The 26,432-nt window shown below is 39.8% G+C and overlaps 1 protein-coding gene across 3 annotated transcripts in view; it reads left to right on the forward strand.

Moving 5' to 3' along the window:
- Window positions 1-26,432, forward strand: part of LOC131027633 (uncharacterized) — a 249,415-nt gene that overhangs the window by 173,825 nt on the left and 49,158 nt on the right. For all 3 annotated transcript variants that reach the window (XM_057957708.2, XM_057957702.2, XM_057957713.2), the window contains 3 exons: window positions 6,042-6,084; window positions 6,599-6,772; window positions 15,753-15,901. In XM_057957708.2, the coding sequence (XP_057813691.1) occupies window positions 6,042-6,084; window positions 6,599-6,772; window positions 15,753-15,896 (361 nt within the window). In that variant the 3' untranslated portion in view covers window positions 15,897-15,901. The remainder of the gene's footprint in view (window positions 1-6,041; window positions 6,085-6,598; window positions 6,773-15,752; window positions 15,902-26,432) is intronic.

Consider the following 26,432-nt stretch of genomic DNA (forward strand, 5'->3'; position numbering starts at 1 on the left):
CGGGTTCGCTGTGCCAGTGATGCTTGTGCAAGCAACCAGGGGAGGTGGTTCATCAACTGATTCGCCGCGGGGCTAACTTCCATTGCGGTCCACACGACACTTGTTGGGACTTCAGCCTTCGTGGCCTCTCTTTGGACGTAGGTCTCGATGGGCGCCTGAGGCAGGATTGAGAATTCCCTTGTTGCAGTGTCCTCTCCGTCGTAGAGTTTCGTTTGTGCGTCGTCGGCCTCTGGGTTAATCTCACTGACGGTTAGGCCCATCGTGTCCGTACGCCATCCGCTCCTTCCTTTCCCAAGTATGTCTAGGCAACGACGCCATGTGTTTACCCCGTGGGGTGTGTTATTAATATTGCATATCAACAGTCAGATGATAACCATAGGATAGAATAGTAACCAAAAACTCAGAGTAATGCTTTCATTAATGCCAAAATGTCTAGTACAATAATCATTCTCTACATCAGTGTATCCAACAAAAAGTACAAGAGCATATATAAAGACACGGTCGAGGGTTGCGGTTACCACCCATGGGGAACTATTGTGCAACAGACAACTACCCTCGATGACACTAACATACTTAACCAATGTAGCTTAACAAGTAGTACAAAGCCCATTTTACGACCAACACTTGTGTACTAATGCCTTTGGATAGTAGCACATGTGCTTGCGCCCCAAATAATTTGAACTCCCTCTTCTCACCAATGGTCATTTTAACCCTAAGGGTTTGCTTTACCAAGGGCTCTCTCTCCTTATCCACAAGTTTTCATACACTTTCACTTTCTAACATCCTAGGGCTTCCTCCGATACTACTTTTCATCCTCTAATATCCTTTTTCCATTAGTAGACGTCATTGCGAGAATCATATTGATGATCAAGATTCAAGCTCTATTGGTAGACCTTTAGTACACCTTTGGTTGTCCTTCCATCACCCATTCTCCTCCACACACAAGCTATTGCACACATGTTGCCAATTTCAAAATCTTCGAAGACTTTTTTAATGTCCCCGTTTTTTGACCTAGGCTTCCATAGAGAAAATAATTTAATTATTAATGTTTTAAGTGTATTTTATGAAGTAACTTTCTTGAGGTTGAAAATAAAAGTTAATATAAAGTCACTTTAAGGGAGTTTAAAGGTTTATTGTATTTAAAAGCTGATTTTATAATTTTAAATTTTGGAAAGTTCCACTTGGGGTTATAAAAGGAGGCTGAGGAGAAGAAAGGGGGGATATTCAGAAGTTTGATAAAGATTGCTTGTGTCCAGATTTCCACTGACGAGACGAAAATCCCATAGGTTGCTTGATGAACGAAAACCGAAAGGCTAAAGCTGGGGACGAAAACCCTTTGCCTTAAACAGAGTGGTTCCATCTAGGGATCAACAATGAGTTGAAGATTTTGAGCGAGGATGAAAACCCTCATTTTGTTGTCAGTGATTCCAATCAGGGATCACCTTCGGTGTTGAATGTAATCAGTTCAACAATTTTGATATTCAGAGCCATTAGTAAGTTCGACATTACAGATGAGATTTCCAATTATATTTTTTTGGAATTTATATAATTTGGGAGTTTAATTTTCTCTATTGTTGATCACTCTATTCCATGCTATTATTGTTCTTGTTGTTTCCCTTCAAGGAGTTTCAAACATTAGTTATTTCCAATGTAGAAATTATTGCTGCTTGTAATGTCCCCAAAATTAATTAATTAAATAAATATAAAGTAAAAGGGATAAATATGTCCCCAAAATAAATATTTATTTATTTATCCCAATTTCCACTATTAATAAAAGGGATAAATATTAAATAAAATTAAAGAATAAATATTAAATAAATTAATGAATAATTTGAATAAATTATTTATTATTTGTTAATATTTGGGAGCCGTCTAATTCAAAATTTTCCATCCTTGGGGATTCAATAAATTAATAATTATTTTAATCTAAGAGAATTTGGTTATTTGGTGGGCCCGATTTTGGCTTGGTTGGTGGCCTCACTTTATATTGTGACCTCACTTGGTAATTTGGTGGGCCTGATTTTGGCCTAGTTGGAGTGAGAAATTGGTGGTGTTGACTAAGGATTTCAGGCGGTTTGGAAAATTGGGGAAGGAGAATTAAAAGAGATTAGCGGCATGGATTGTTTTATTATTTTCTGATTTTCCTCTAAGGATTTGAGAACTTTGCACAGGTGATCGCAGAGTTGCAGCTATTTGGGAAAGAAAATTTCCATTATAGCAAAGATTGGATGCAACCCCAATCTGGTTACAGGTTTTACAGCTCCTTCGCGCTGAATAGGAGGGCTATATCAGGCCATTGAAGGGCTAGTTCACTTTTATCAACATAATTACAGCCATTACAGCTTCTATAGGGCATAAACTTCAAATCCGGGCAGTTTATTAATCTTCAACAGCAAATTGGATAGCCTTTCTTGCAGATCGTATCCTCCAGCAGTAAGCCGTACCTACCTTCCATGCCTTGGAAGTAGAAAAAATAAACACAAGCAATTTGGGTGTGGTGTATAGGTCTGAATTCATTGTCAGGCCTCTAGAACAGAAATTCAAAGTGTTTTATGGCAGAGCCAGCATGTGATTAATCAGCATCAGTATTTCATTGGGTCAATTCAGAGATTTTGGGTAGACTTGCCTGGCAACATTGTGGGTTTGGTACCAGAACAATTATTTCTTACATTCTTTGTGTTAGATAATTTTAGTTGAAGCTAATAAAGATTATTGGAGACATTGTCAACCTCTGGAAGCTCCTGTGAAACTACATTCATTATTCAAGCAATTAAATTGAGCCCACCAGGCAAGCTCTGGATACCTGGTATGTGACTTGGGCTTGTATGAAATAAACTTTTCATTATTTGGTGTTATTAATAGCTGCAATGAAATAATCAGAACTTTGAATTCGAATCTCAGTTTGTTGCTCTTTGATTTCTTACAATTGTATTACGATTTACATCATCCATCACGCTTCCTAAACCGTAAAATGCATCAAAACTTCTAACTTCATCAAAAGTCAAAATAATCACTCACTCGTCAAAGAATTCAATTGAATAAACCATCATCAAACCAATTAGAACTGTGCCAAATTCCTAGTCGGCATCTTTCAGTGGTATCAGAGCGATGATCCTGCCAGCCTGGGGGTCATCTGAGTAATTCTATGCAGCGGGGCAGATTTGATACCTACAGATATTACACACACAGGAGACCTAGAGTGGATTTAAATTTTGCCACAGAACCACCCTTTGAGACTAATATGGGTGATATACCTGAAGGACAGAGGAGCCCATCCAGACGGCAGAGACAGATTCCTCTCAATCCTGATGAGATTATGAGGAGCTTGGTTGAAGCACAGCCAAGAATTGTTGAAGCAATCAACAGGTTATAGGACACACTTGACAAAATGGATTTGGGAAATAATAGGGGAAGACACAGGAGCTGTAGCAGAACATTATTAACTGGAGGAAGTAGGGGCAGTAGTAGAATTCCATCTTCCTTGAGTAATTCATCCATCTCACCATGGAGAGACAGGACCCATACTAGGACAGCGGATAGGCCTATGCTCCCACAGTTCACTCCTAGAGATGTACCACCGTTGGTTGAGCCTCAAAATGGAATCACTTTCCAGGACACAATTATGGCTGCCAGCAATGAGTGGGCACGTCTACCAACACATGTTAGAGATGCATTTCCGTTGTATCAATATTGTATGCAGCACCATGATTCCATGAGGGGACATAATGACAGGGGACCCAGACAATAGTGGAATAATGATTTGAAGAAGGCTACAAATAAGCTGATTTTATCCACTTTTGATGGCAGCGGTTCCACTAGTGCACGAGCATGGGTTCACAAGCTATATATATACCTCTCCTTGAAACCCATGGCTGAAAACGAGGCCATTCAGATTGCTGTCCTACATTTGGAGGGTGTCGCATATGACTAGTGGTACCATGGATTGGTCACGCAAAATCACGCCCTCATTCATTCTTATGCAGAGTTCACAGAGAGGCTGATTTCCAGATTTGACAGAAAAGATGTAGAACTTTATTATAAGGGATTTAGCTCTCCTGAAACAGTCAGGACATGTGGATAGATATATTAATGAATTTCAGCGTATAGCAGTGATGGTACCTGAGATGCCTGTTAGGAGGGTAGTTATGCCCTTGATAGAGGGACTTCATGAGAGATACCGTGGTTTGGTTAAGACTTTGAAGCCTAAAACTCTGTAGGAGGCTATACAACTTACCTTGGATTTGGACACCACACCTCCACCTTCTACATCTCAGCAGAACATGAAATCTTTCGAAGGTCCTAAACCTTCTCAGAGTTCATCTACACAGTTACCTAGTGCACCACCTCCTCTTAAGATGGATCATGAGTCACAGAATTCAATTGAATAATTCCTAGTTGGCATCTTTCACTACCACTTGAAGCAAATCGTAAAAATTGCGAAGAGAGTTACAGGGGCCGATTCTAAGATATATTCCTCTATGGACGAGTGGAAGAAGTCGAGCTAGTGTAGTTAAGACTGTGTGGCCGTTGAAATTTGAAAGCTGTAGGTCGTTTCTTAAAATCCTGATTTCTATGGCACCTCATATCCTCTAGTATGCCACCATTCAAGTATACCTCACACATCATTTAGTAAAAGTAACAACATGGGGTTTTAACAAGAAATTAAAGGCAACATTACCAATTGTGACTGGTAGTTTAGATGTTGCGATCTGAATGAAAAACACGAGCCAACACTCATGGGTCAATGAAGAAAGCCCTAGATGCTTCACGTTGTTCTATGAAGATGCCAAAATTATGGATTATCAAAACACTATGTGAAAAGGGGTGACACATGAGGACAAGAGTTGTGGGATTAGGAATGATTGAGGCAGGGTTAGCAGTACCCCCTTTGCCCTTGTCATGATTAGTCCACAATTGGGCTGCATCTTTCCGGATGAATTTAAGATTTGTTTCTAAGATAAAACTTAGAGCTTTAACCTCATGAAGGAAAGCAATATCAATACTCCTATACTGATTCAAGAATCTTCTAACAACATACTTCTTGTCAAGAGATTCCAGTCCCCTAAGATTCCAAGTAATGCAGTTCAGACTTTTCATCAATTAGGGATTGACTCACACCTTTTGAGTTCCTAAATTTATCAAAACATTTAGGTATTTTATCTTCTTTCCCATTTTTTGGATTTAGTTTCACAGTATCGTCTACTAACTTGATTTCTTTTCTTTTTTTCTTCCTTCCTTTCTTCAACAATTAAAGAGGTTTTGCCAGCCTCCCTAGATGGTTCTTCATCACTTTCGAATGGAGAGTTATCAGCTACAAGGTTACCACTTCTTCCCTCTATGAAAAACTCATTAGCCAAAGATTTTGAAATCTCTCTGATTCTACATTTTTTTCCAAGTCGTGCAAAGTTTTATTTTACCATCAATTCTTTGTCTTAGCTTGTCTAATACCAATTCTTGGGCAGTTTTCTTATGCCCAGGGTTCGTAATAGACAAGTTAATCAAATTATAAGTATTAGTATAGACTTTGGATTTTGTAACAGCAATATCTTTGATAGGAGACTTATTTTTGTCAGTTAATTCCATAGGAACAGATTTTTCTTTTTCTATCATATCAATATCCACCGAGTCATTGACATTAGGGTTACCATTAGGAAAGGCATCTCTTTCAAGAACATTAGGGTTAGGACTGTTAACATTCAGGTGAAATTTTGGGTCACCCACAGTTTTCTTTTTAAGATTAGAGCAATTCTTTTACGAATTGTATAACACTTGGCATTTATTGAAATCTTTGTATTCTTGAAGGTGTTAGGTTGACTGTTGTAGCTTTGAATGCAACCATCATTTTTTCGATTATAACATCTTATGTATTGTGTAGATAAAGTATATTGAAGTGTTTTTATTGTTAAGAATATCAACTCGTCTTTGCCAACGTTTTACTTTTTCAGAACCCAATAAGGAAAAATGTAATTTATTAGTTCTGTTGGAGCATGGCACACCAAATTTTCAGTCTTTTACTGAGGTATGTTTTGCTTGCTTTATAGGCAATGTGTTATTGCGAGGGAGTTGACAAAACTTCATGAAGAGGTAATCTTTGGTCGATCATTTTTTGACACCATTTTCTCATCTTGAATGTGAAATTTTGTTGTGTACATAAATTTCGAATAGTTGCCTTAATAAACTGATGTAATGCCCATGGATCTTGGACAAAAGTGAATGGATTTTCCATCAGTGTTCATGGTCATGTGAAGGAATCTAAAATCCAAGAAGAAAAATATTTGAGAGATTCCTTCTCTTGCACCACCCTCTCTCCCTTCCCTCTCTATCCCTCTTCATCCCAAAAATATTTGATAAGTTCCATCTACTTTTCAACTCTCATTCTTCCTGTCCTACCACCCACTCCACTTCCCCTTCTCTTCCTCCCTCTTTCTCTCTCTCTCTTCTTAGTCTTTATGAAATCATGTGTCCTTGATGTACACAAGGGATAATCCAGGTTGATTTTCTTGGCTATGTCTGAGCATCTTTTGCAGCCATCATATTCTAAACTAGTATTTATAGTTTCATGCTGAAAAATCAATCTAATTTGTCTGCTCTGTTTTAGTTTTGGAAGGGTACACTTGCAGAAGCGAAGGGTGAGTTTGCACAACGCAATCCCAAGGGAGAAATAACATTATTGATTCAGGGATCTGAGGACCAGTCTGTGGAATCTCCAGAGGAAACAGAGTTAGAGAGTCAGCTACAAGATTTGTTCTCAAACGGCCATAGGTTATCAGAGGTGATATTTTTTAAAATATCATGTTTGGCAGTGGAATTCAAATAGGATGCATTGATGTTGATTTGTTTTTCGTCAATGATAACTGATATTTTACAGACATGCAATGTTGGAAAAAGATGTTTTTATTTTAGATAAATAATATTTGGAGTGGATTCTCTTAATGCTTATATCTTAGGTTCTTGGATTGTGGTGGAGGTATTTTTCGTTTGTTATTAATGGTTTGATCTTGTTTTTTTTTCAAATAGCACTCACTCTCTACCCGTAAATGACATCTTGCTGATTGTCGTTTACTGCTTCAACTATGATAAATGTTATTAGACAAGACAACTCAGTTTTAAATTTGTGATATTTTTAAACAATATAGAAAAGTTTGTGAGGTCTATGCAGATTCTTTTTAAAAGTAAAAGCTAATTAAGTGTTGAGGTTTCAGTGGCAGTTCCATGTGTGGTTGGTTGGGATTCTACTCAAGTTTGAGATGATTTGGATGAGTTTGGTTCTATAATTTAGCAAATGAGATTTGCAGGGTAATATATGTTGTCGGAACTGTTGTGATTTGTGGAAGGCTTCTTTGGTTTTTTGCGGAAGGATAGATATTTTGGAAGGATGAGTGGACTGTTAGGAAGGTGTGTGATGAATTGTGTGGAGTATCCATTGTTGGACCATCGGGAAGGTATGTGATAAATCATGTGGAGATTACCCATTGTCATTGGAATTCATAAGTTGGTTGTTGTAGGTTGGTGACACCTTTCACATTTTTAGCCTTTGTGTCACCTTGAGGCCGACATGGAATATTTGGGAAGCTAGCATAAGGTATAAATATGAGAATTTAAGACTATTGGAGGTAATTAAAGAAAAAAGAGGAAAATAATGGAGTCACAATGAGGCAATGATAAGAGAGCAAAGTATGATGTGGAGTGCAATCATGTACAAGGAGTCCTGTTAGGATCTACTGATGTTATGTTGTAGCCCATACGACCAGTTTGGAAGTGGTGTTTCCGAGTTATGTATTTATGTATGTGAGGAAGGCCATTGTGGCAGATTGTAATTGTGCTATGAAATTAATATAATAAGAGATCTTTAGAGGTAGGAGTTTTTTTCCCCTTGTCGAGGGTTTTCCCAAGGTAAATTTGGTGTTCTTTTGTGGTTTATTTTTTAATTTTATGCGTGTTTTTGTGTGGGTTGCACAGTTGGACTATCTTTTGGAGGACCCTCTAGTCATGACTACGTCAAATAGTCTTAGAGCAAGGTTGATCTTAGATTAATGTTGGTGTGGGTGTGAGACCAACTTGTTGACACATTTTTTTAGAATGAGTTTACAAAATAAGGTGAAGAGGTTGGTTTAAATTAGGGTGTAAGTAAAATATGCGGAAGTGTGCCATGGTGAATTATATCTTGTAGGGATTAATAAGGCTTACAAGATAAGGTGGTGTACAAGAGGTTTGTAAACAAAGCATTGATTGTGAGGTAGTTTGCAAGAGGTAGTTTTGTACAAAGTGCTGACCAAGAGAGGACAAGCAATCTTGAATATTATAGGAAAAATGGAGATGTATGAGATGCTAAAGGTGATGCAGAATCGAATGGACGTGTTTGGAGCAATATCGTTGTCAGAAACCCAATCCTAGGACTAAGAGTGATGTTGAGGAACAAGACATGGATCCTATGGAATCAGTTGGAAGTGAAGGGGATGAGGAGAAGAGGATTTTAAAGGGCATTTTTGGAGTTGTTAAGATGGCAAGGGTTGACATGCCACACTATTTTGGAAATTTGGATCTTGAGGAGTTGATAGATGGGATCATGGATTTGGAAGAATATTTTAAGTATGAGGACATTATGGACTTTGTACAGGGTAGAATTTGTAAAGACCAAATCGAAAGGCCATGCGGTGATAAGTTGGAAGTTCAATTGGAAAGAAATAGATTAGGAAAGCCTAGCATTGCAAAGTGGGACCGGATGGTGGATAATTTGAAGTCCAAATTAATCATGGCTAATTACTAGTTGGAGCTATTGAATGAATTGCATAATTCAAGATAGAGAGATGATACTGAAAGAATACACTAAGGAGTACTATATGCTGGCAATTAGGTTACGACATTGTGAGGAAGGGGTTGAGAAGGTGGCCAACTACATTAACAAATTGAGGGAATCTATCTAGGAGTTTGGTATGTGGAATATGTAGGCACTTCAGGAGGCCTACTGATTGGCTCTCATCATAGAGAAGAATTTGAACTGGAAGCAAAAGGATAGGAAGAACCATTAGAGAGAAAGAGAGGAGAAGAACAAGAACAATTAGATGAGATGTAGAGACAAGGGAGCAAGCCCAAGAGGTCAAGGAAGGGGTAATTGGTACCAAATTGGATTGAAATGATTTAATACTAATGTTGCATAAATATCGGTGTCTTTGGAGAGCTAATCCTTGTGTGTAGGTTGTGCCTTCCTACTTGGCCATACACCTGCAAAATTCTTGATCATTTTTTGTTGTTTGAAGATGTTTTGGTGGATGCTGACTTTCCAGCTAGTTTTTTGGCATGTGAAGGGGTTGTACATTGAAACCCAGGTCTGTTGTACCATTCCATGCCTTTGTCACATCTTTGGAGTTCACATTGTCCAAGCCGTACATACTATTTTAGATCGAAGTGTACAAAATAATAATTGTTTGCATTTTTGTGTGGTTGCAATAATATAGGGATTTGTACATATTGTGAAGAGCTCCAATAGTCTTTAAGAGGTTCATTCGTCCCTTCCAAGTTGGTCATACACCTTATAGCTGGCCGCCTCTATTCCCATCTTTAAACGTATCATTTTGGGGCTGTCATTATCAGCATTATTATTACTTTTTTCAAGTTGTGTGTTTAATGATCAATTTGGCGTCTGGATTGATTTAGTTAGCTATATCTCCCTTACAGCTATCAATTTATATTCTGGTTATCGACTTGTGAGTTTTAGGCATATATTTTCAGTTAGCATAGCTTCGTCAAGGATTTCCAATGGTATTATTTGCTGTTACATTTGACTCAGTCAAGGATATTTGAGTTTAGAATTCTGATTTGAAGCCTAACAATCTTTCTTTGTAATCACTGGTTAGTTTATTGCCAGTTGTTTTGATTTTATAAGTTCTTGGACAGTTCACTACTAGTTTGTGCTTTCATTGTAAAAGATCTTGGTTGGTTTATCCATTGGGTCCTCTTTATTTTCAGCATATTATCTGCTGGCTTGGCATGTATTAGAATCAGGTGATATAGTCTGCTGTTTTGGCATTAACACATTTTCATTTATTATCAACCAGTCTGGTTTGATCGGATTTTGCATATCCTTATCTTCCATTTTGGCATTGATCGATTATATGAATTTGATTTTAGTGTAATTTGGTTGGCTAGCCACCAATATCTTGTTGGTTAATTTCATTCCATTCATTCTATCTTTTGTATGCTCTCACCCTGCCCACATCAAGAACTTTGTGATAAAAAAGAGCTAGGATTTGAGTGATTATAAATTTTTCTCTAGATTTGAGCTAATGCCCTACTAGCGATTGTTACATATGAGCTGCCCTGGAAAATGAGGGATTCGTTTTTTATTATTATTTACCTCAGGTGTTTGATGTAGGGGCAACTTGAGGGTGTCGTGGAGAATCTGTATCTGAGGTAGCATGTTTGACAGATGGTAGATGCATTTCACGCATTAGGTAATTAAGTGTTGTAGTTTCAATGGTAGTTTTGTGTGTGGTTTATTGGTCTTCTAGTCAAGTTTGAGATGATTCGGATGAGTTTGGTTTGATAATTTAGTGAATGAGTGTCTGCAGGCTAGTAGAGATGTTCAATTGGAATTTGGAACTGTTGTGAATAACAGAAGATTATTTTGGGTTTATGCCAAAGGCTAGACATTCTAGAAGGAAGATTGGACTATTGCAAAGGTCTATGGTGAAACGCTTGGAGATTATCCACTGCTGGACTAGTGGAATTTATAAGTGAATAAACACACAGACTTATACTGAGAGGGGGGTGATTCTGTATAGGACCAACTTATCATTTATTCAATCTTTAGCAACTATAATGAAATAATTGAAAGCATCCACACAAATGAGAGACAAAAGATTTTATGTGGAAATTCTTTTCGGAGAAAACCACGGCGAATAGCTCCTTGTATCTACTGTCCAAATCCAGCCTTACCAAAATGAAATCTTCTTTACAATAATTTGTAGGCACCAACCCACAGGAGACACCAATCACCTACAACTGGACACTAATCCAGCAAGAGACACTGATCTCTTTCAATCAGAGGCACCCATCTCCTGATCTCTTAGAATGGAAGGAACCAATCTTTGAGTTACAAAATGAATATATGCAAATTTCTTGATCTAAAATATCTTCACAAATCTGCTTGTAGGACTGCTATAAATTTGCCTTTGCAAGTCTCTTGATCTGCTTCAAAACCTTCTTTAAAACTACTCACAAATCTGCACAATAGGCTCCTTTAGATCTGCTCAAAACACCTCTAAAAACAACTCACAAATCTGCATAAAAGGGGTTCCTTTAGATCTGCACATGAACTTCTTTAATTCGTGCTCATCACCTTTCTTAAAATCTGTTCTTGAAGTCTGATATTTCGTCTTTTAAATCTGCTGTGAAAACTGAAAGATATTCATTAATTTCTTACTTCCAAATGCTCCTCACAAACCCTTCAAATACATTCACCAGAGGGGGTGAGTAGATGGAGAGATGTGTCTATTTGCAAAGGGGACAACCTTTAGTATATATGCACCTTTTCAGGCCAAAATTGGGTTGGTCCATACATGATTTTAATTTTAATTTATTTTTATTTTTTAATTCACCCATAGTTGGGTGACTCCCAATGCAAGGTCGGCCCAGCAAGATTTTTTTTATATTTATTTCAAAACCCTTAAGGTTGGCCCTAGCAATATATTCCTTTTTAAACTTTAAATCTCAAGGAGGGGCACTCAAACTCCAAGGGTCGGCCAGCAAGGAGACATGGGTCGGCCCACACAAGTCATTATAATTTTATTTGTTTAAGGCAAATCAAAATCTCTGATTTGAGTGCCAAAACTAGATTAGGTCTACCAGCAATTGTAAAGGACTGTCTTGATTTCTTCTTTGACATCAATGACAACATATTTCCAACAATCTTTCCCTTTGCCATTGATGGCAACCTTGCAAAGAATTAATCTTGGAATGCAACAAATTTCTCCCCCCAATTGAAATACTTCAACTCATCTCCCTGACTCTTCTCCTCGCCCTTTGACATCAATGGCAAAGTCTTTCTGGGGCTAAAGAATAAGACAATAAATAGCTCTTCAAAAACACATGTTTCTTCTAAAGAACTTAGTGACTGGATAAAGTGATATCACTCCCAATTTCTTCCTCAGGTACTCAGAAGTCTCTTTTGGAAGAGGCTTTGTGAAGATGCTCAATTTGTTCCTTCGTAGCAATGTACTCCAACTTCACTTGTTGATCACTTGTTGATCAACTACTTGCTCTCTTAAGAAATGATATTTAACTGGAATGTGCTTTGTCCTAGAGTGCATAACCTGATGCTTCAAATCAGTTTTGTTTTCTACTTTTAGGCTTTGCATTACGAATAGATATATAATTGAATTTCCATCCAAATGCGAAACCAGATTATTTTTTAATCACGACCTCTCTTCGCAGAGATTGCTATCATTTCACACAGCTCTATCATAGAATTAAAACTTTTGTTTATGTTGCAATTAAGTAGTTCGGCCGAATTCAGGGGTAGAGCTGGTGGCCATGGGAGAGCAACAAACACATACAGCTTCTACTTCACGTGCTTGGTCCAAGAGGATTGGGGTGTTTGATTCTGGGACTATTGGGTCCTCTCCATATTACATTATGATGTCAAAAAGCCATGGATGTCATAATTTGAATTTTAATATATTATCAAATCTTCTTTGCTTCTTCTGCAATCATATTGTTTGGTTATATGTTGATCGATAGTATATGTTAGCTTGTATTTGACTAGTTTTGTATGTCATTGAAGTCAAGTTTTTGTGGAGTGATAAAGAAACATTTTCTTTTGTGAAATTTGCTATGTTTTATGTTCTCTTAGAATTTTTCAAAACTTTTTATGGCCTACTCCAAGCTATTGGTGAAGTTCTTACCATAAATTTTCTCTGGCTGTCCGTGGCACAATTCTTAGAAAACTTGGGACACTTATCGTGTGAAGTAGAACATACAATGCCAAAATTTGTGCCTTGATATTTGAGCAAATTTGAGGATGTTGCCCTGACATTGAACAATGATGCTGAAAAATGATGATGGCTTTTCTATCATGAATAACAACATCAAATACAAAAAGAAAATAATAAACTATATTGAACAAGAATTAAGTTTAGATAGGTTAATAAAATCCCACATCGGTATTAGTAAAAAAAAAATTGTGATTTTTTAAAATTTTATGAGAGAATCGTAGAACACAGAAGTACTACTGGGAGGGAGCGGGGGGGGTGGTGGTGGGGAAGGGGGGGGGGGCGTGTGTTGAATCAGTAGTATACAAAACTTTAATCTTTCTTAACAACTTTAAATTTTTACCAAGCTTTAATCTGAAAAACTGAGAGATATAGAAGATGCAACAACTGAAACTGAGAAAGATGTAACAGAAAGAACACAAAGCACAAGATTTTACATGGAAACCCAATGTGGGAAAACCACGGTGAGAAATGCCGCTAGGTTCTACTGTCCTAATCCGGCCTCAGAATCTATACTTCCAATTACAAGATTTTAAGGGCTTCAACTCTAAGGAGTCACCAAACCCGTCTATAAATGCACCAACACTATCAATTCCATTTGAGCACCAACTCAAGTTTCCTTAAAGGCACCAACCTTAGGAATATCACAACAAAATAAATTATCTGACTCAATAATCTGACACAATATTAATACTGAAGGTTTATTGACATATATTACAAGCTGAACATTATTAATTCTCAGACAAATAAGCCAGTATTGTAGTCAATCTGCAAATTAGGTTTTGTATTCTGTTTGCAATATATGAAGAAAACCCTATTCATGCCAACTTAACACAGCTTCATCAGACAATATACAACATTTTTATTACTGCTTGATCTTGTTCACAATCTGAATTGAATCAATAACATATATCTGTAGCACTGTTACATTCTGTCAAAAAGAAATAGATAATGTAATCACACCATACCTTACACATTCACCACAGTTTGCATACTTTTTGTAATGTATAATGACCAGGTTTCTACCACTGGTACAGTAGCATTTATAATCTCAATATCTTTGCATTGCTTTCTGACTTTCGATATTCTACATGAAACAATCCTCTATACTTCATTCTCAATCTTGTGCATAACTTCATCAATATAATCACAGGTCTCACTGATTATATAAATCAGATTTTTATGCAATACCTTGAACACTGTTTGTTCGTTATTTCATTGTCTCATCATTCAAAATCATTGAGTTCCCACTTTATTTATAAGAATACGTTATTGGTTGAAACAGTTTGATAACAGTTGAAGAACTACCAAGATAGTTATAACTGTCAACTGATCAAAATCTGACTTTAACTTATCTCATGTAGAGATGATGAGTGCTTGTTTTTATTTATAATAAAGATGAAATCAGTTGTCAACAGGATTTGCCCAGTTTGCAAAGTTAGTTGTAACTAAGTTACAACTCACTGTGCAGTTATAACCGAACTCCGCATACATAACCAGATACTCTTTTTCTAAAACTGAGTCTGATACAAATATAATTTGCTCAATATTTTTCCACAAGTCTGAACCGATGATACACAGTTTAACACAGGCATAAAGTCATTAAGACTACAATCATTTTCATCAATTCAATCTGATTGTTCAACTTGACAGTAATGACAAATACGTGGAATAAAGAAGAAAGCAACGAGTGAAGAAGACAAATCCGATAACAAAACCTTTCCAACCATTATTGTAGATATGATTTCATTTCAGATTTAGTTCTGTTTCATTTCGAATGTACTTTGTGGAACAATGCTGATTTCCTGTGTTTTCAGATTCAACAATACTGAACAATGTTTTCCAGATTTAACAATACTGAACAATGTTTTCCAGATTCAACAATACTTCAAAATAACCACACTATGACAGGCGAATAACTTAAACAGTTGACATCAATGACAAGAGTGTCATCAAGAATAACATCAAATTTTCAAATTGTTCTCTATTCATGTCATAAAGTTTTTCTTCTTCTTTTATATCTTGTTGGGGATTAAGAAATAATAAATGAAAAACTACAACAGTGTCATCAGTCATGTACCAAACAAGTGCTTGAGTTAAAACAAGATAACAGGAAAGTAAAAACTGTCTTCCACAGGACCACATCACATTTATTCTGTGTTTATGTTTATTATACCTTGAGTATTGAGTATTTACAGTGCGGTCTTGTTTGAAATGATATTTGATGTATGAACCCTTTTGTGTTCAACAGTACAGCCATGGCATATGAATTGATCTATTTCTACAATATATAGATGGGCATATTCTAGAGTGTGATTCAGCTTGCACAAAGTTAATGTTTTAGCCTTAGGAAACACCCTTTTGTTTTCACTCAATAATAATTTAGTGGGGTGCAGAAATGAAATCTGAGATGAGTTTCTGTATTTACGTCCTTTTAAATATAAACACAATAAATTCTAGAATGTTATGGGTGGTGTGGACAACAAATGGGTACTTTTTCTAAGATTAATAACTCCAAGATTTACGAAAAAATATTTGACTAAGTAATTGTATTCTATGAAAATTATCAACGTCTGTAGAACCTTAACTAATATATGTCGTTAGATAAATCCTTTGAAAGATTAGAAGTTTCTATAGATGAAGGCATCGTTTGGGCTAGGAAACGTAAATACATTGTGTTTTATCTCCGTTATAGTTTTGGATGAATTACATCCTATATTACTAACACATTTTCTAACAATGATTTATTTATTTATTTTTCAGGCAGTTAAATTAGTCTCAGAGAGGATGTCAGTCAAAAAGAGAATTGTTTATGCACTTGCATTAAGGATGCGTGGGAGTGGACACAAATCAGAGAAAATTCATATTGACATAGATGATGTGCATCTACGTGAAATAAAAAATTAAGACAGGTAGAGGTTCATCCAACTGTGGCAAAAAGATCATGTTTGAGAAAGAACTAGTATTTGACTATAAATTTTGAGAATTCATACATATGCTACAATAATAGGGTCTTCAGGAGCAAAGAATTCAATTCCTTATACTTTTTTCTAATATTATATAGCTTTGCAAATCAATTTGCTCTTCTACCAAATGTTATGAAGGAAAATAGTAAATTTTAACTCAAAAACTATAGTAGCTTCTATATGTGGGAATTTGGACCTTGTATTAATATTCTGGACTCGGCATATATGTTGATCTAATTGCAAAGAATAACAAGAGAATCTTGGGCCAGAGAATGCATATATTTTCACTCTTGAGAAGGCTTAAATTATCACAGCGTAAAATTTAAATAATATCAAGCTTGATCCTCCAAGCATGTGGGATAAGGTACCTTGAACTTCTGTTCCCGGTCCCTCTTCAGGTCGGAGACCACTGTATGTAATGCCCCTTATTTTTTTTTGTTAGATTTGTTTGCAATTTTGAGAGATAACAAAGCAATGAATGATAGACAGTTGCTGATAGGAATAGTTTCAGACTTCATTCATTGATTTTTTCATGAACATTTGCAGATTACAAAGCATTGAGATTGACATCACCAAAGAGCATAATAACAAAATGTCTTTACATCATCTCTTCACTGTTCACAATACAAAATAACTCGAAATGGAACAATATTCAATGCTAAACAGACCTGATGCAGCAAACCCTTGAAAAGGACAGTCAGCAACTAATTTGAAAATCACCGTTTTAATTAACCTTAGTTCTGTTCAGAGGTGTCAATTTGATTCTAAGGCTTTCCTAAACAATGCACATAACTCCTTATGAACTCAGATCTGATAAACAATGTTCCACAAGCTGTTTTGACTCTTCAAAGACTGAAAAATAATCTCAGAAAACTCTGCTCTAGCAATCTGAGCACTCAAAACTCAAGAGCGATTCAACAAAGTAATTCCAAGACTCTATACTTGTCGTCCAAACTGCTGAAGACACTTCAGTTTACCTTCTCAATATCCAAATGCCTTAGAAGAAGGTATTTTGCAGCCATTTTGAACAGACCAAACACTAAATAAATCCCATGTGCCACCTACAGCAGCTGTACAGCTTTGTCATAGGGCGATCTCTCTTGGAAAAAATCAAAATCACTTCAGATCCTTCAAATGACCTATGGAACTTAGTCACCCAGCTGAGAAAAGAGCAATGAAACAATACCTAGAAGCAGATAGGTGATACCCCAGGAGTTATGGACCAAAATGAGGGTCCACATGTGGCTGGACGTGTATGGCCTGGTATGTATTTTCACTCGAAACTTGCAAATGCATCAAAATCACTAATATCACCAATCACACCAAGAAAACCCTGAAGACTAATCAAAATACCATATAAATCTTCATCCTTGAAAACCCAAATCACCAACTCTCAAGCAAATCAAGCACATTCTCTGAGTGAAAACAATGAACCAGCTAGGGTGGGTCTTTCACCACCGAAACTAGACAAATGGTAGAGGATATTCATCCTCAACAACTCCAAGAACTTTAAAACTCATTTTGACAACACTTCTGTATGTGTGCAAATCTGCATGAAGAAATGAGAGCCCAAAATCCAATATATTAATCTTGGAAGGAAAAATCAGGGCTCAAATATTTTAATATTTTATTCCCTTGAAAAGGCCCCCATAAAACCTTTTTTAAAACAACTTTTGTCCCCCACAACCTAGGTGTCCAGCTTGGGGACATAACTTTACAAAATATCTAACACTTAAGCTAAATATTAAAAAGTCACTTTTAAAACACTTAAAGTAAAAAATATTAAAATAATTTCTATCACCTTACAAAAAATTTGGTAAGGTATCGAAAAAGAAACCAACTTGCACAAAAGTCTAATTGAAGTTGAAGTGGATGCCAAGTGCCCGAAATAACAATTACTAAAAAGAGCATATACTAAAAATAGCATTGTTGTTGAAACCCATTGAAACTGAAAAACCCAAGCTCTCCTTAAAACAATGAGTTCTCTAACAATCATTGAATAGCCTACATGAACCCAAGAATAGGCTAAAGGAAAGTAGAGCTAATTAGGTGCAAGAAGGGGACATTATATTCTTCCTTCCTCAAAATTGCTTGCCCTCAAGCAATTGTAGGTCCAGATGCTATAATATCTGCTCACTCTCCCAAGTAGCATCTTTCATTGGCAAGTTTTTCCACTTCACCAAGTACTCCTTGATAGCCCTCTTCTTTAGAGTACTCCCTGAAATCAATCACTGCCATTGGAATCAACACCAATTTACTTTCCTCATCCAAAGGAGGCAACTCTGAAGAGGGAATCACATTATGCCCAAGCACCTCCTTAAGGTGTGCATATGGAAAACATTATGCACCTTGCTAATCTCAAGTAGTTCAAGCTCATGTGCCACCTCTCTAATCCTCTTAGAGATCCAAAATGGCCCATAAAAATGTGACTTCAATTTCTTCAACCCACTCTTCTTGAGAGTGGACTATTTGTAGGGCTGCAACACAAGTAAACTATGTTTCCTACCTGAAATGACCATTCAACACGATGCTGGTCTGCATACAACTTTTGCTGATTCTGAGCATGCTTGATGTTATCCCTCAAAGATCTCATAATGTCTTGACTCTCCTGTAATAGCTCTTTGGCCTTAGGCACTTTGCTATCTCCAAACAACCAATCAATGAAGCTAGGAGCTTCATAACCATATAATGCCATGAAGGGAGACATCTTGATAGTCATGCTGTAGGTGGAGTTATAGCAATACTCCCCTAAATGTAGCCACTTTACCCATGCCTTCTACTGCCTTGAAACATTGTTGCACACGTACCCTGTTTTGCCAATAAAGTGTAATTCAATGCATTGCAGAAATAATAGACATGACAGAATATAAAGAAACTCAGATCTTCATTGATTCATAATAATGTCAGTACAATGACAATGACCATACTAACACCCGTCTCCATGACCAAGGACTCGCTAATATATAAAGGTGACCGGTCAGTTACCCGGTGTCAACTGTCGACAACCGACGGGTTAAATGCCGTCATTAACTCTGATTACATTAAATGTCTTATTGCTTAATTACCCGACAACATCATCCCCCCCAAAAAGAAATGTCGTCTCCGGACGACAGAAAACAAAATGGGAATGATATGCCTACAACAGAGAACAACTACGAACCCCACAAAATAACAACTACACACAGACTACTGAGGGGGTAAGGGAGGCGTCCCTGATGGTGGAGGGGCTGGGGCTGCTACTGCCAACTGCTCCCGAAGCTGTACCACCTGGTCGGCCCGGTATCAGAGGTCCTACTCAGCCTGCAACTGCCGCTCCTGGGAACTCCTCACTCGAAACACTGCCTCCATCAATTCCTGATGCTTCGCCTCCAACTCGGTTGCCAGGGTAGCAACTCTCGATTCTGCTGAGGCTCTCTCATTTGACTGCACTGCCAACTCTGCCTTCACGACACTCAATTCTCCTCTCACGGTGGCAAGGATCTCATCTATACTCCTAGCATGGGTGCGCTGCTGCTCTAACTCTGTCTCCAATGCAGGGATGCGAGTGGCCAACTCCTCCTGAGCCCTATCCGCCTTGAGCTGAGTCTCTCGAAGCTCGAAATACCTATCTCATACAGCCTGCTCAATTCGTCTGACTCCCTCCGGCCACCTCTTGGCTCTGCCACTTTGCTCGCATCTCTGGAAGATCAAGCATCGGCCATCCATGCTGCTCAAAACACTGCTGAAATGCCACTGCTACTCCACATGTAGCAAACGCAAGGAGTCTCCGCAAAGTGAGTTGTCCGACAGACTCCTCTACTGTCGAGGCAACTAGTAACTGAACCTCCTCCATCTTGGCTAAGAACTGCACCATGGCAGTAGGTCTCCCCTCTCCAATCCGTCCAACCTGATGCTGCTGCTGCGGTGATACTGCCCCCTCCTCCACCAACGGTGTCTTTCTATCGCCCTGCTTTCTAGTGCCACTGTCCAAGTCGATAACCCCTGGAGGTGAAGGAATACAAGGGTAGGAAGGTGTGGGTGGTGCCTGCCTGCGTGGGGATGAAGGTAGAGCCGCATATCTGTTTAGCCATGAATCGACATCGTCCCCCGCTGGCCTCTCCTCGACCGTCCTCTGGGCCTCCTCTATCCTAGGTTCCGTTAGGATGACGGGCATGCGTACTGGTGCACTCACTAGTGTCGTCATCTTGGCTGTGATTGGCGATGGCTGGACTGGTGGAGGTCGAGGATGCATCTGACCAAACCCAGGTATGGGGATGGTAGAGATGGTACCCACTATGACTCCAGATGATGCCAATGGTCCTCCCTCTCCTCCGACGGTCAAGAATGCTGGAGTAAATACCACCTAGCCGGTCTTGCCAACTCCCCCTTTTGGCATTCCACGATGCCCCCTCAGTACACTTGCCAACGATACTGTTTGAGTGGTGGGGGTCTCCTGCGGCGGTACTGGCTGCTTGGTCTGTGAAAGCCTGAAGGTGCTATCTTCCTCTAAATCATCCGACCCCTCACTTTCCTCCTCACTAGTGCCATGTCGTCCTGAATCCGTGTCACTAGCCGACACCACTACGTGGACCTGTCTCCTCCTCTTCCTGCTAGTCTGTCCCTCACGGAATCTAAAAATAATCCGATAGCGTGATGTGACATATAAAATACTTTATGTTTCAGCATCATACAGTCGTGGGCTTTGTCTGACAGTAGACTGGCCCAATCATACACCGTGCCCTTTCTGAGTCCTGCCATCAATGCGATCATAGGTACTGCCGTGTCCGACGCTCTACTTGCGCCAGTCAGCCTGCTCTGTACTACGTCAAGTAAACATTGCCAGATGCCAGATTTTAAAAATGTCTTCTTCAGACCTCTTCCCTTCGGATCCAAGATGCGACTCAATTCTTCTGTAGTCAAGTTGTCCCTACACATTTCTTTTAATAGTTGGGTTCTTCTTTCCTCGGACAACTTTGTTACCTTTTTGTCAATCTTTTTACCCTTGTCAGGAATGCCAAATACTCTCTCAAAATCATTAGAGTTAAATGAAACAATGATGTCAGTGTGCTGAAAATTGAATGACAATGTGGGAAGTTCAGGATCATATGTTTTAATCATTTGTCGTAGGCAGGGTTCGAATTCCTTAATATTAAAAATGGGCATCTGAATAGCATCATGGACCCTAGCTTTTGTTAATTCAATTTTTACCTCAATATCTAACGGGCTTGTGGCATTTTCCCACCATTGCCTGCACACCATTCCAACTAAACCCTCGAATAGAATTGTATCTGCGGTGACTTGCGTAACTCTTCCCTTTCCTGCATGCTGCGCAATTGCTTTGCCCTTGTCTTGGTCGCCCATTGCTACAGCAGGTTTCTTTATGGCTTCCTTCTTGGTTTGCTCTTCTCTCTCTTGCAATTTCTTCCTCCAGTCTAGGTTTTTCAATCCCCTAGGTTCAGTCGCCATTAATCAAAATAAAATAAAAATTCCTTGTCTGGGGTTCGATTTGTAACTGTTTCGAGCCTTAACTGTCTTTCGTTTTGTACGGATTTGCCTTGCTAATGTGGTACGGCTGATTTGATTGTATGGCTATCACCCGACAATTTTCTAACTTGGCAATTTCCTGAGTATTCATGCCATATAAAACACTTAATGACAAAAAAATAACTTTAACTTTTTCCTGTACGTCCCTTTTTTCTTTTTTTTTAACTCAATTCCATACGTCTGTACGGCCTTTTCCGTACGACCGTACGGATTTTTTTAATTTATTTTTTTAAATTTTAAATTTTTAAATTTTTTTATTTTAATAAAATTTTGTACCATACGACCGTACGATCCCACTGTACTGTTATTTCCGTACGACAACATTTTTATATTTTTTTAATTTTTTAATTTTCCGTTTTTTTTTTCCTACGGCACCGTACGGGGTTGTACGGACCTATCGTATGGTCATTTCCATATGATCGCACTTACCTGTCCGCCTAGGCGGACCTCGTCTCTTGCCTCCGTTGGTGATAGATTTTCAACTTGGAGCCATTTACAGCATTAGGCACCTCCATCCCGTCCATCGTCCATAGCTTGATGGCTCCATTCGCGCCAACTTCGTGAATCTTAAAGGGACCTAGCCATTTTACCCTGAACTTGCCTGGCTTAGTTTCATTTCGACCATTGAACTTCAATACCAATTGCCCCGGGGTGAACTGCATCCTTCTTAAATGTTTGTCGTGCCAGGCTTTCCGTCGTTGCTGAGTTGTCTCCGTTGCCCACTGTGCCATCGTCCGTCTTTCATCAAACTTATTCAGGGCGTATAGTCTCTCCCGGAGGCTTTCGATGTCGCCTAACCTGTTGTCAATGGCAATTTTGAGACTTGGCACCATGAATTCCATTGGCACCACAGCCTCCTGGCCGTACATTAATTGGAATGGTGTTTGCCCAGTGGTTACCTTGTAAGTTGTTCGGTACGCCCAAATTACCGATGGTAGACGCTCCTCCCAGTCTTCCTTCTCAAACCCGCAGGACTTATAAATTACTAACACCATGATTTTGTTGGTCGCCTCAGCCTGGCTGTTTGCCCGAGGATAGTGCGGACTTGATAGAGAATGGAAAAATTTGAATTCGGTTGTCAACAGCTGGATAATGTGGTTTACGAAGTGCCCTCCTCTATCACTTGTCAACTGTATAGGTATTTTGTACCGGGTGATAATCTGTTCATAAATGAATCTCGCCGTACTAACGACGGAGTTGTCTGCCAAGGCCCTCGCTTCGACCCATTTGGTCAAGTATTCGGTCGCCACGACAATGTATCTACATTGTCGGGCCCGACTTGGTTTCAACGGACCAATGAAGTCTTACCCCCATCTTTCGAACAACTCTTGAGCATTCGATGGGTTGAGTGGCATAAAATCCCTCTTTAATGGTCGTCCAGCGCGTTGACATGTATCACAACTTGTCACCCATTCTCTGGCGTCATTATGCACTGTCGGCCACCATAAGCCTGCTAGTAAGACTTTCCTTGCCGTCGTGTCCGGTCCCATGTGTTCTCCTGCGACCCCTTCGTGTGCTACTCTCAGGACTCCTGGGATTTCCTCTTCCAAGATGCATCGTCGTAGGATCTGGTCAGGTCCCATCTTGTAGAGAAGGCCATTTATAAGTTGGAACGTTCTGCTTCTTAGTACAAGTTTTTGTCTTTCACCTGACGACATTTCCTTAGGAAATTTTGAAGTTGACAGGTATTCGTCCACACTCGTGTACCAGGCAGGAAGGACGGCAATGCGAAAGAGATGGGCGTCCAGAAAATCCTCGTTAACACCTTCGGCCGGCTCTCCAGACTTGATCCGTGATACCTGGTCGGCGATGACATGGCTCTTGCCAGGTCTGACAATGATGTTGAATGTAAATTCTTGTAACAGCAACAGCCATCGGCTAATCCGCCCCTGGATGATTGGCTTGTTCACTAGGTACATCAACGCCTGGTGATCCACATAAAATGTGAATGGTGTCGCCAATAGGTAATGTCGGAATTTCTGGACGGAGTATACCATCCCGAGGGCTTCTCTCTCCGTCGTGTTGTAATTCTTCTCTGCTTTTGACAAGAGTCGGCTTGCAAAATACACTGGGTGGTCCAGCCCGTGGCTGCCAACCTACGCTAGTGTGGCCCCTATGGCAAAGTTGGATGCGTCGACATGTACATGGAACTCTTTGTCTCAGTCTGGATATGTCAGGATTGGTGCACCTACCAATCGTGACTTTAACTCCTGGAAAGCCTCTTCTTGGGTCGTCCCCCAGATGTACGGCTCCCCCCTTCGTGTCAGCATATCAAGTGGGTATGATACCTGGGCAAAGTTCTTAATAAACCGCCTATAATACTCATTGTGTCCAAGAAATGACTTGATGCCAGTGACATCGTCGGGCTCCTCCATCTCCACAATGACCCGTACCTTGTCAGGGTCAGTCTTTAGTCCGGCCTTGCAGACAATGTGCCCTAGTAACTTGCCTTGAGACACCATAAATCTGCATTTCTTGGGATTTAGGGCGAGGCGGGCTCGTCGGCATCTTTCCATGCATTCGCCAAGTGCGGCGAGATGTGCCTCTTCCATGCTGTAAATGGACCAGTCATCCAAGAATGCTTTGAAGTTTCCTACGGACATTTTGTTGAAAATATGGAGGATTATCCGTTGGAAGGTAGCTGGCGCGTTGCACAACCCGAATGGCATCCGGTTGTATGCATAGACGCCATCTTCTACGACAAAGGTGGTCTTCAATTTGTCCTCCTCTGCAATGGAAATTTGATTATATCCCAAGAATCCATCCATAAATGAATAAATTTCATGGCCCGCTACTTCCTCGAGGATGGTGTCTGTGAATGGTATGGGAAATGGATCTTTAATTGTGACAGCATTCAAACACCTGAAGTCTACACAGATTCTTATCTGATCGGCCTCCTTTTTCAAGGATATCACAATGGGTGATACCCATTCACTGGTCTGGACCTTGAAGATGATTCCTGCTTCGAGCATGCGGTCAATTTCGTCATTTACCCTAGCGGCATAATTTTTGTTCATCCTGTATAGCCGCTTCCGTACAGGCACAACTCCGGGAACTAGAGGGATCCGGTGTACACAAAGTTCTTGTGGTACCCCTTTGAGGTCTTTATACGTCCAGGCAAACACATCCTTGTACTCTGTGAAAATTTTGAACGCTGCCGTGTTCAAGACAGGATTCCAGTCGTCACCGACCAGAATATTTTTCTATTCTGAAGTTTCTCCAAGGTTTGTAATTTTAAGTGCGGATTCCTCGTACCTTATGGGCTTACTCTTTTCAAACTGGTGCGCTGGTGCGTCATCCACAGGGGCATCCCCTTCCTTGTATTGTCCGTACTCTGGCGCGAACTCGTTCTCGTTAGGTTCTTCTTCGATCTCTAGCACATTGCACCCGTACAATAATTCATAGTCTTCCATTTGCCAATGGAAGAGCCCTCTCAAAGAATCCGTCTCGTCCTCAGAACAGGCTTGAATTCCTAAGATGCCTTCGTCATCTGGTTCCTTGCCATCCTTCCCTTCGTCCGTATCATCATCCCCGTCGGACTTTGACTCTAATGCCAACTCTTCACTGACCAGTTGAGTTTTGAGATCAATGACATATCTTCTGCCGGCCTTTTCCATGGACAAGGTGTTCGTTTTCCAATTCTGGTTTGCTTTTGTTGCCACCAGCCAGCCTCTGCCAAGGATGGCATCATATCCCTTCTTCTTCAATGGGATGACCACAAAGTTCAAGACGAACGGCTGTGTTTCGATTATCACTGGCTGCGCCATGAGTGTGCCAAGAGGCTTGATGCCGTGTTGGTCTGCTCCCAATAAATTAAAGGTGGACGGCCAGAGAGTAGGTTTGCCCAATTTTTTCCATGTTTCCTCTAGCAAGACATTTACTCCCGACCCGCCATCGACAATGGTGTCGGTCAAGATGGTGCCCAGTATGCCCATTTCCACCACTGCTAGGTGTCTACCATTGTTGATCGTCAAGGCAAATGGGTCTGCCACCGTCTCGCCAAGGTTGTCCCTTCCATGTGTTGGTCGGCCGACTGGGGTTATCAGTACGGATTGCAGAAGTGCCGTCCGCAAGTGTGGCATACTTTCCAAGAGATCCTTCATTTTCACGGGTATCTCGACTTGTAGCCGTTGGTTTATAATATTTGTTTCTGCTTCAAAGCGAGAAGTACCTGCAAGCCCGTGTGCGTCCTTGTTCGTCGACATCTCCTTCTCCAGTTCGGCTCGTGCCTCCAGTGCCTTTCGTTTTTCCGTACGAGGATCTGGGTAAGCGGTCGCTTTCGTCTTGGATCTTGTTATGGCGAGCACATCCTTCGTTTCTACATTCAACAAATTCACTCCAGATTTTAGACAGTTGCCATCGTCATGGTCCCCTGGACCGCACCACTTGCAAAGTTTTTGAGGCACTTCCTCCGCCGTACAGTCCCTGGCAAAATGCCCCCATTGGTTGCAAGCCCGACATTGTATCATCGGTCGCCCTTTAGTGTCGTATTGGATTCGGCTTCTATTATTAGTATTATTATTATTGCCTCTTCCTCCTCGCCTGTTGTTCCGATAGCCACCAGACGACGCATTGTTGATCGCAGGCTGGGACGTGCCGGCTGGCGCAGATGGTTCCATAAAGAGAACCTGTTGGTTACGGGTCCTCATATTGTACGGACACTCCTTGGTAAGGTGTCCGGCAATTTGACAAATATCACAAAATGCTTTCTTCAGACAAGACCCCTTGGTGTGTCCGTCACTGTGGCAGTCCGTGCACCATAAATCCCCTTCGTCGGCTTTGCTTGTGCTTCCTTTGGTCGCCTTCATCTCTCTCATCATTCGCCCCATATCTTTCTGGAGAGCCTGTACCTTCCGATTAGAGTCGTCAGCACTGCTACTGCTTTTGTCAGAAGAGGAATCGTCATCTGACGAGGATTTATTTTTCTTTTTCTTGGACGTCTTCTGCTCGCTTT

This window comes from Cryptomeria japonica, chromosome 1 (genome assembly GCF_030272615.1).
Source record: "Cryptomeria japonica chromosome 1, Sugi_1.0, whole genome shotgun sequence".
Lineage (NCBI taxonomy): Eukaryota > Viridiplantae > Streptophyta > Pinopsida > Cupressales > Cupressaceae > Cryptomeria > Cryptomeria japonica.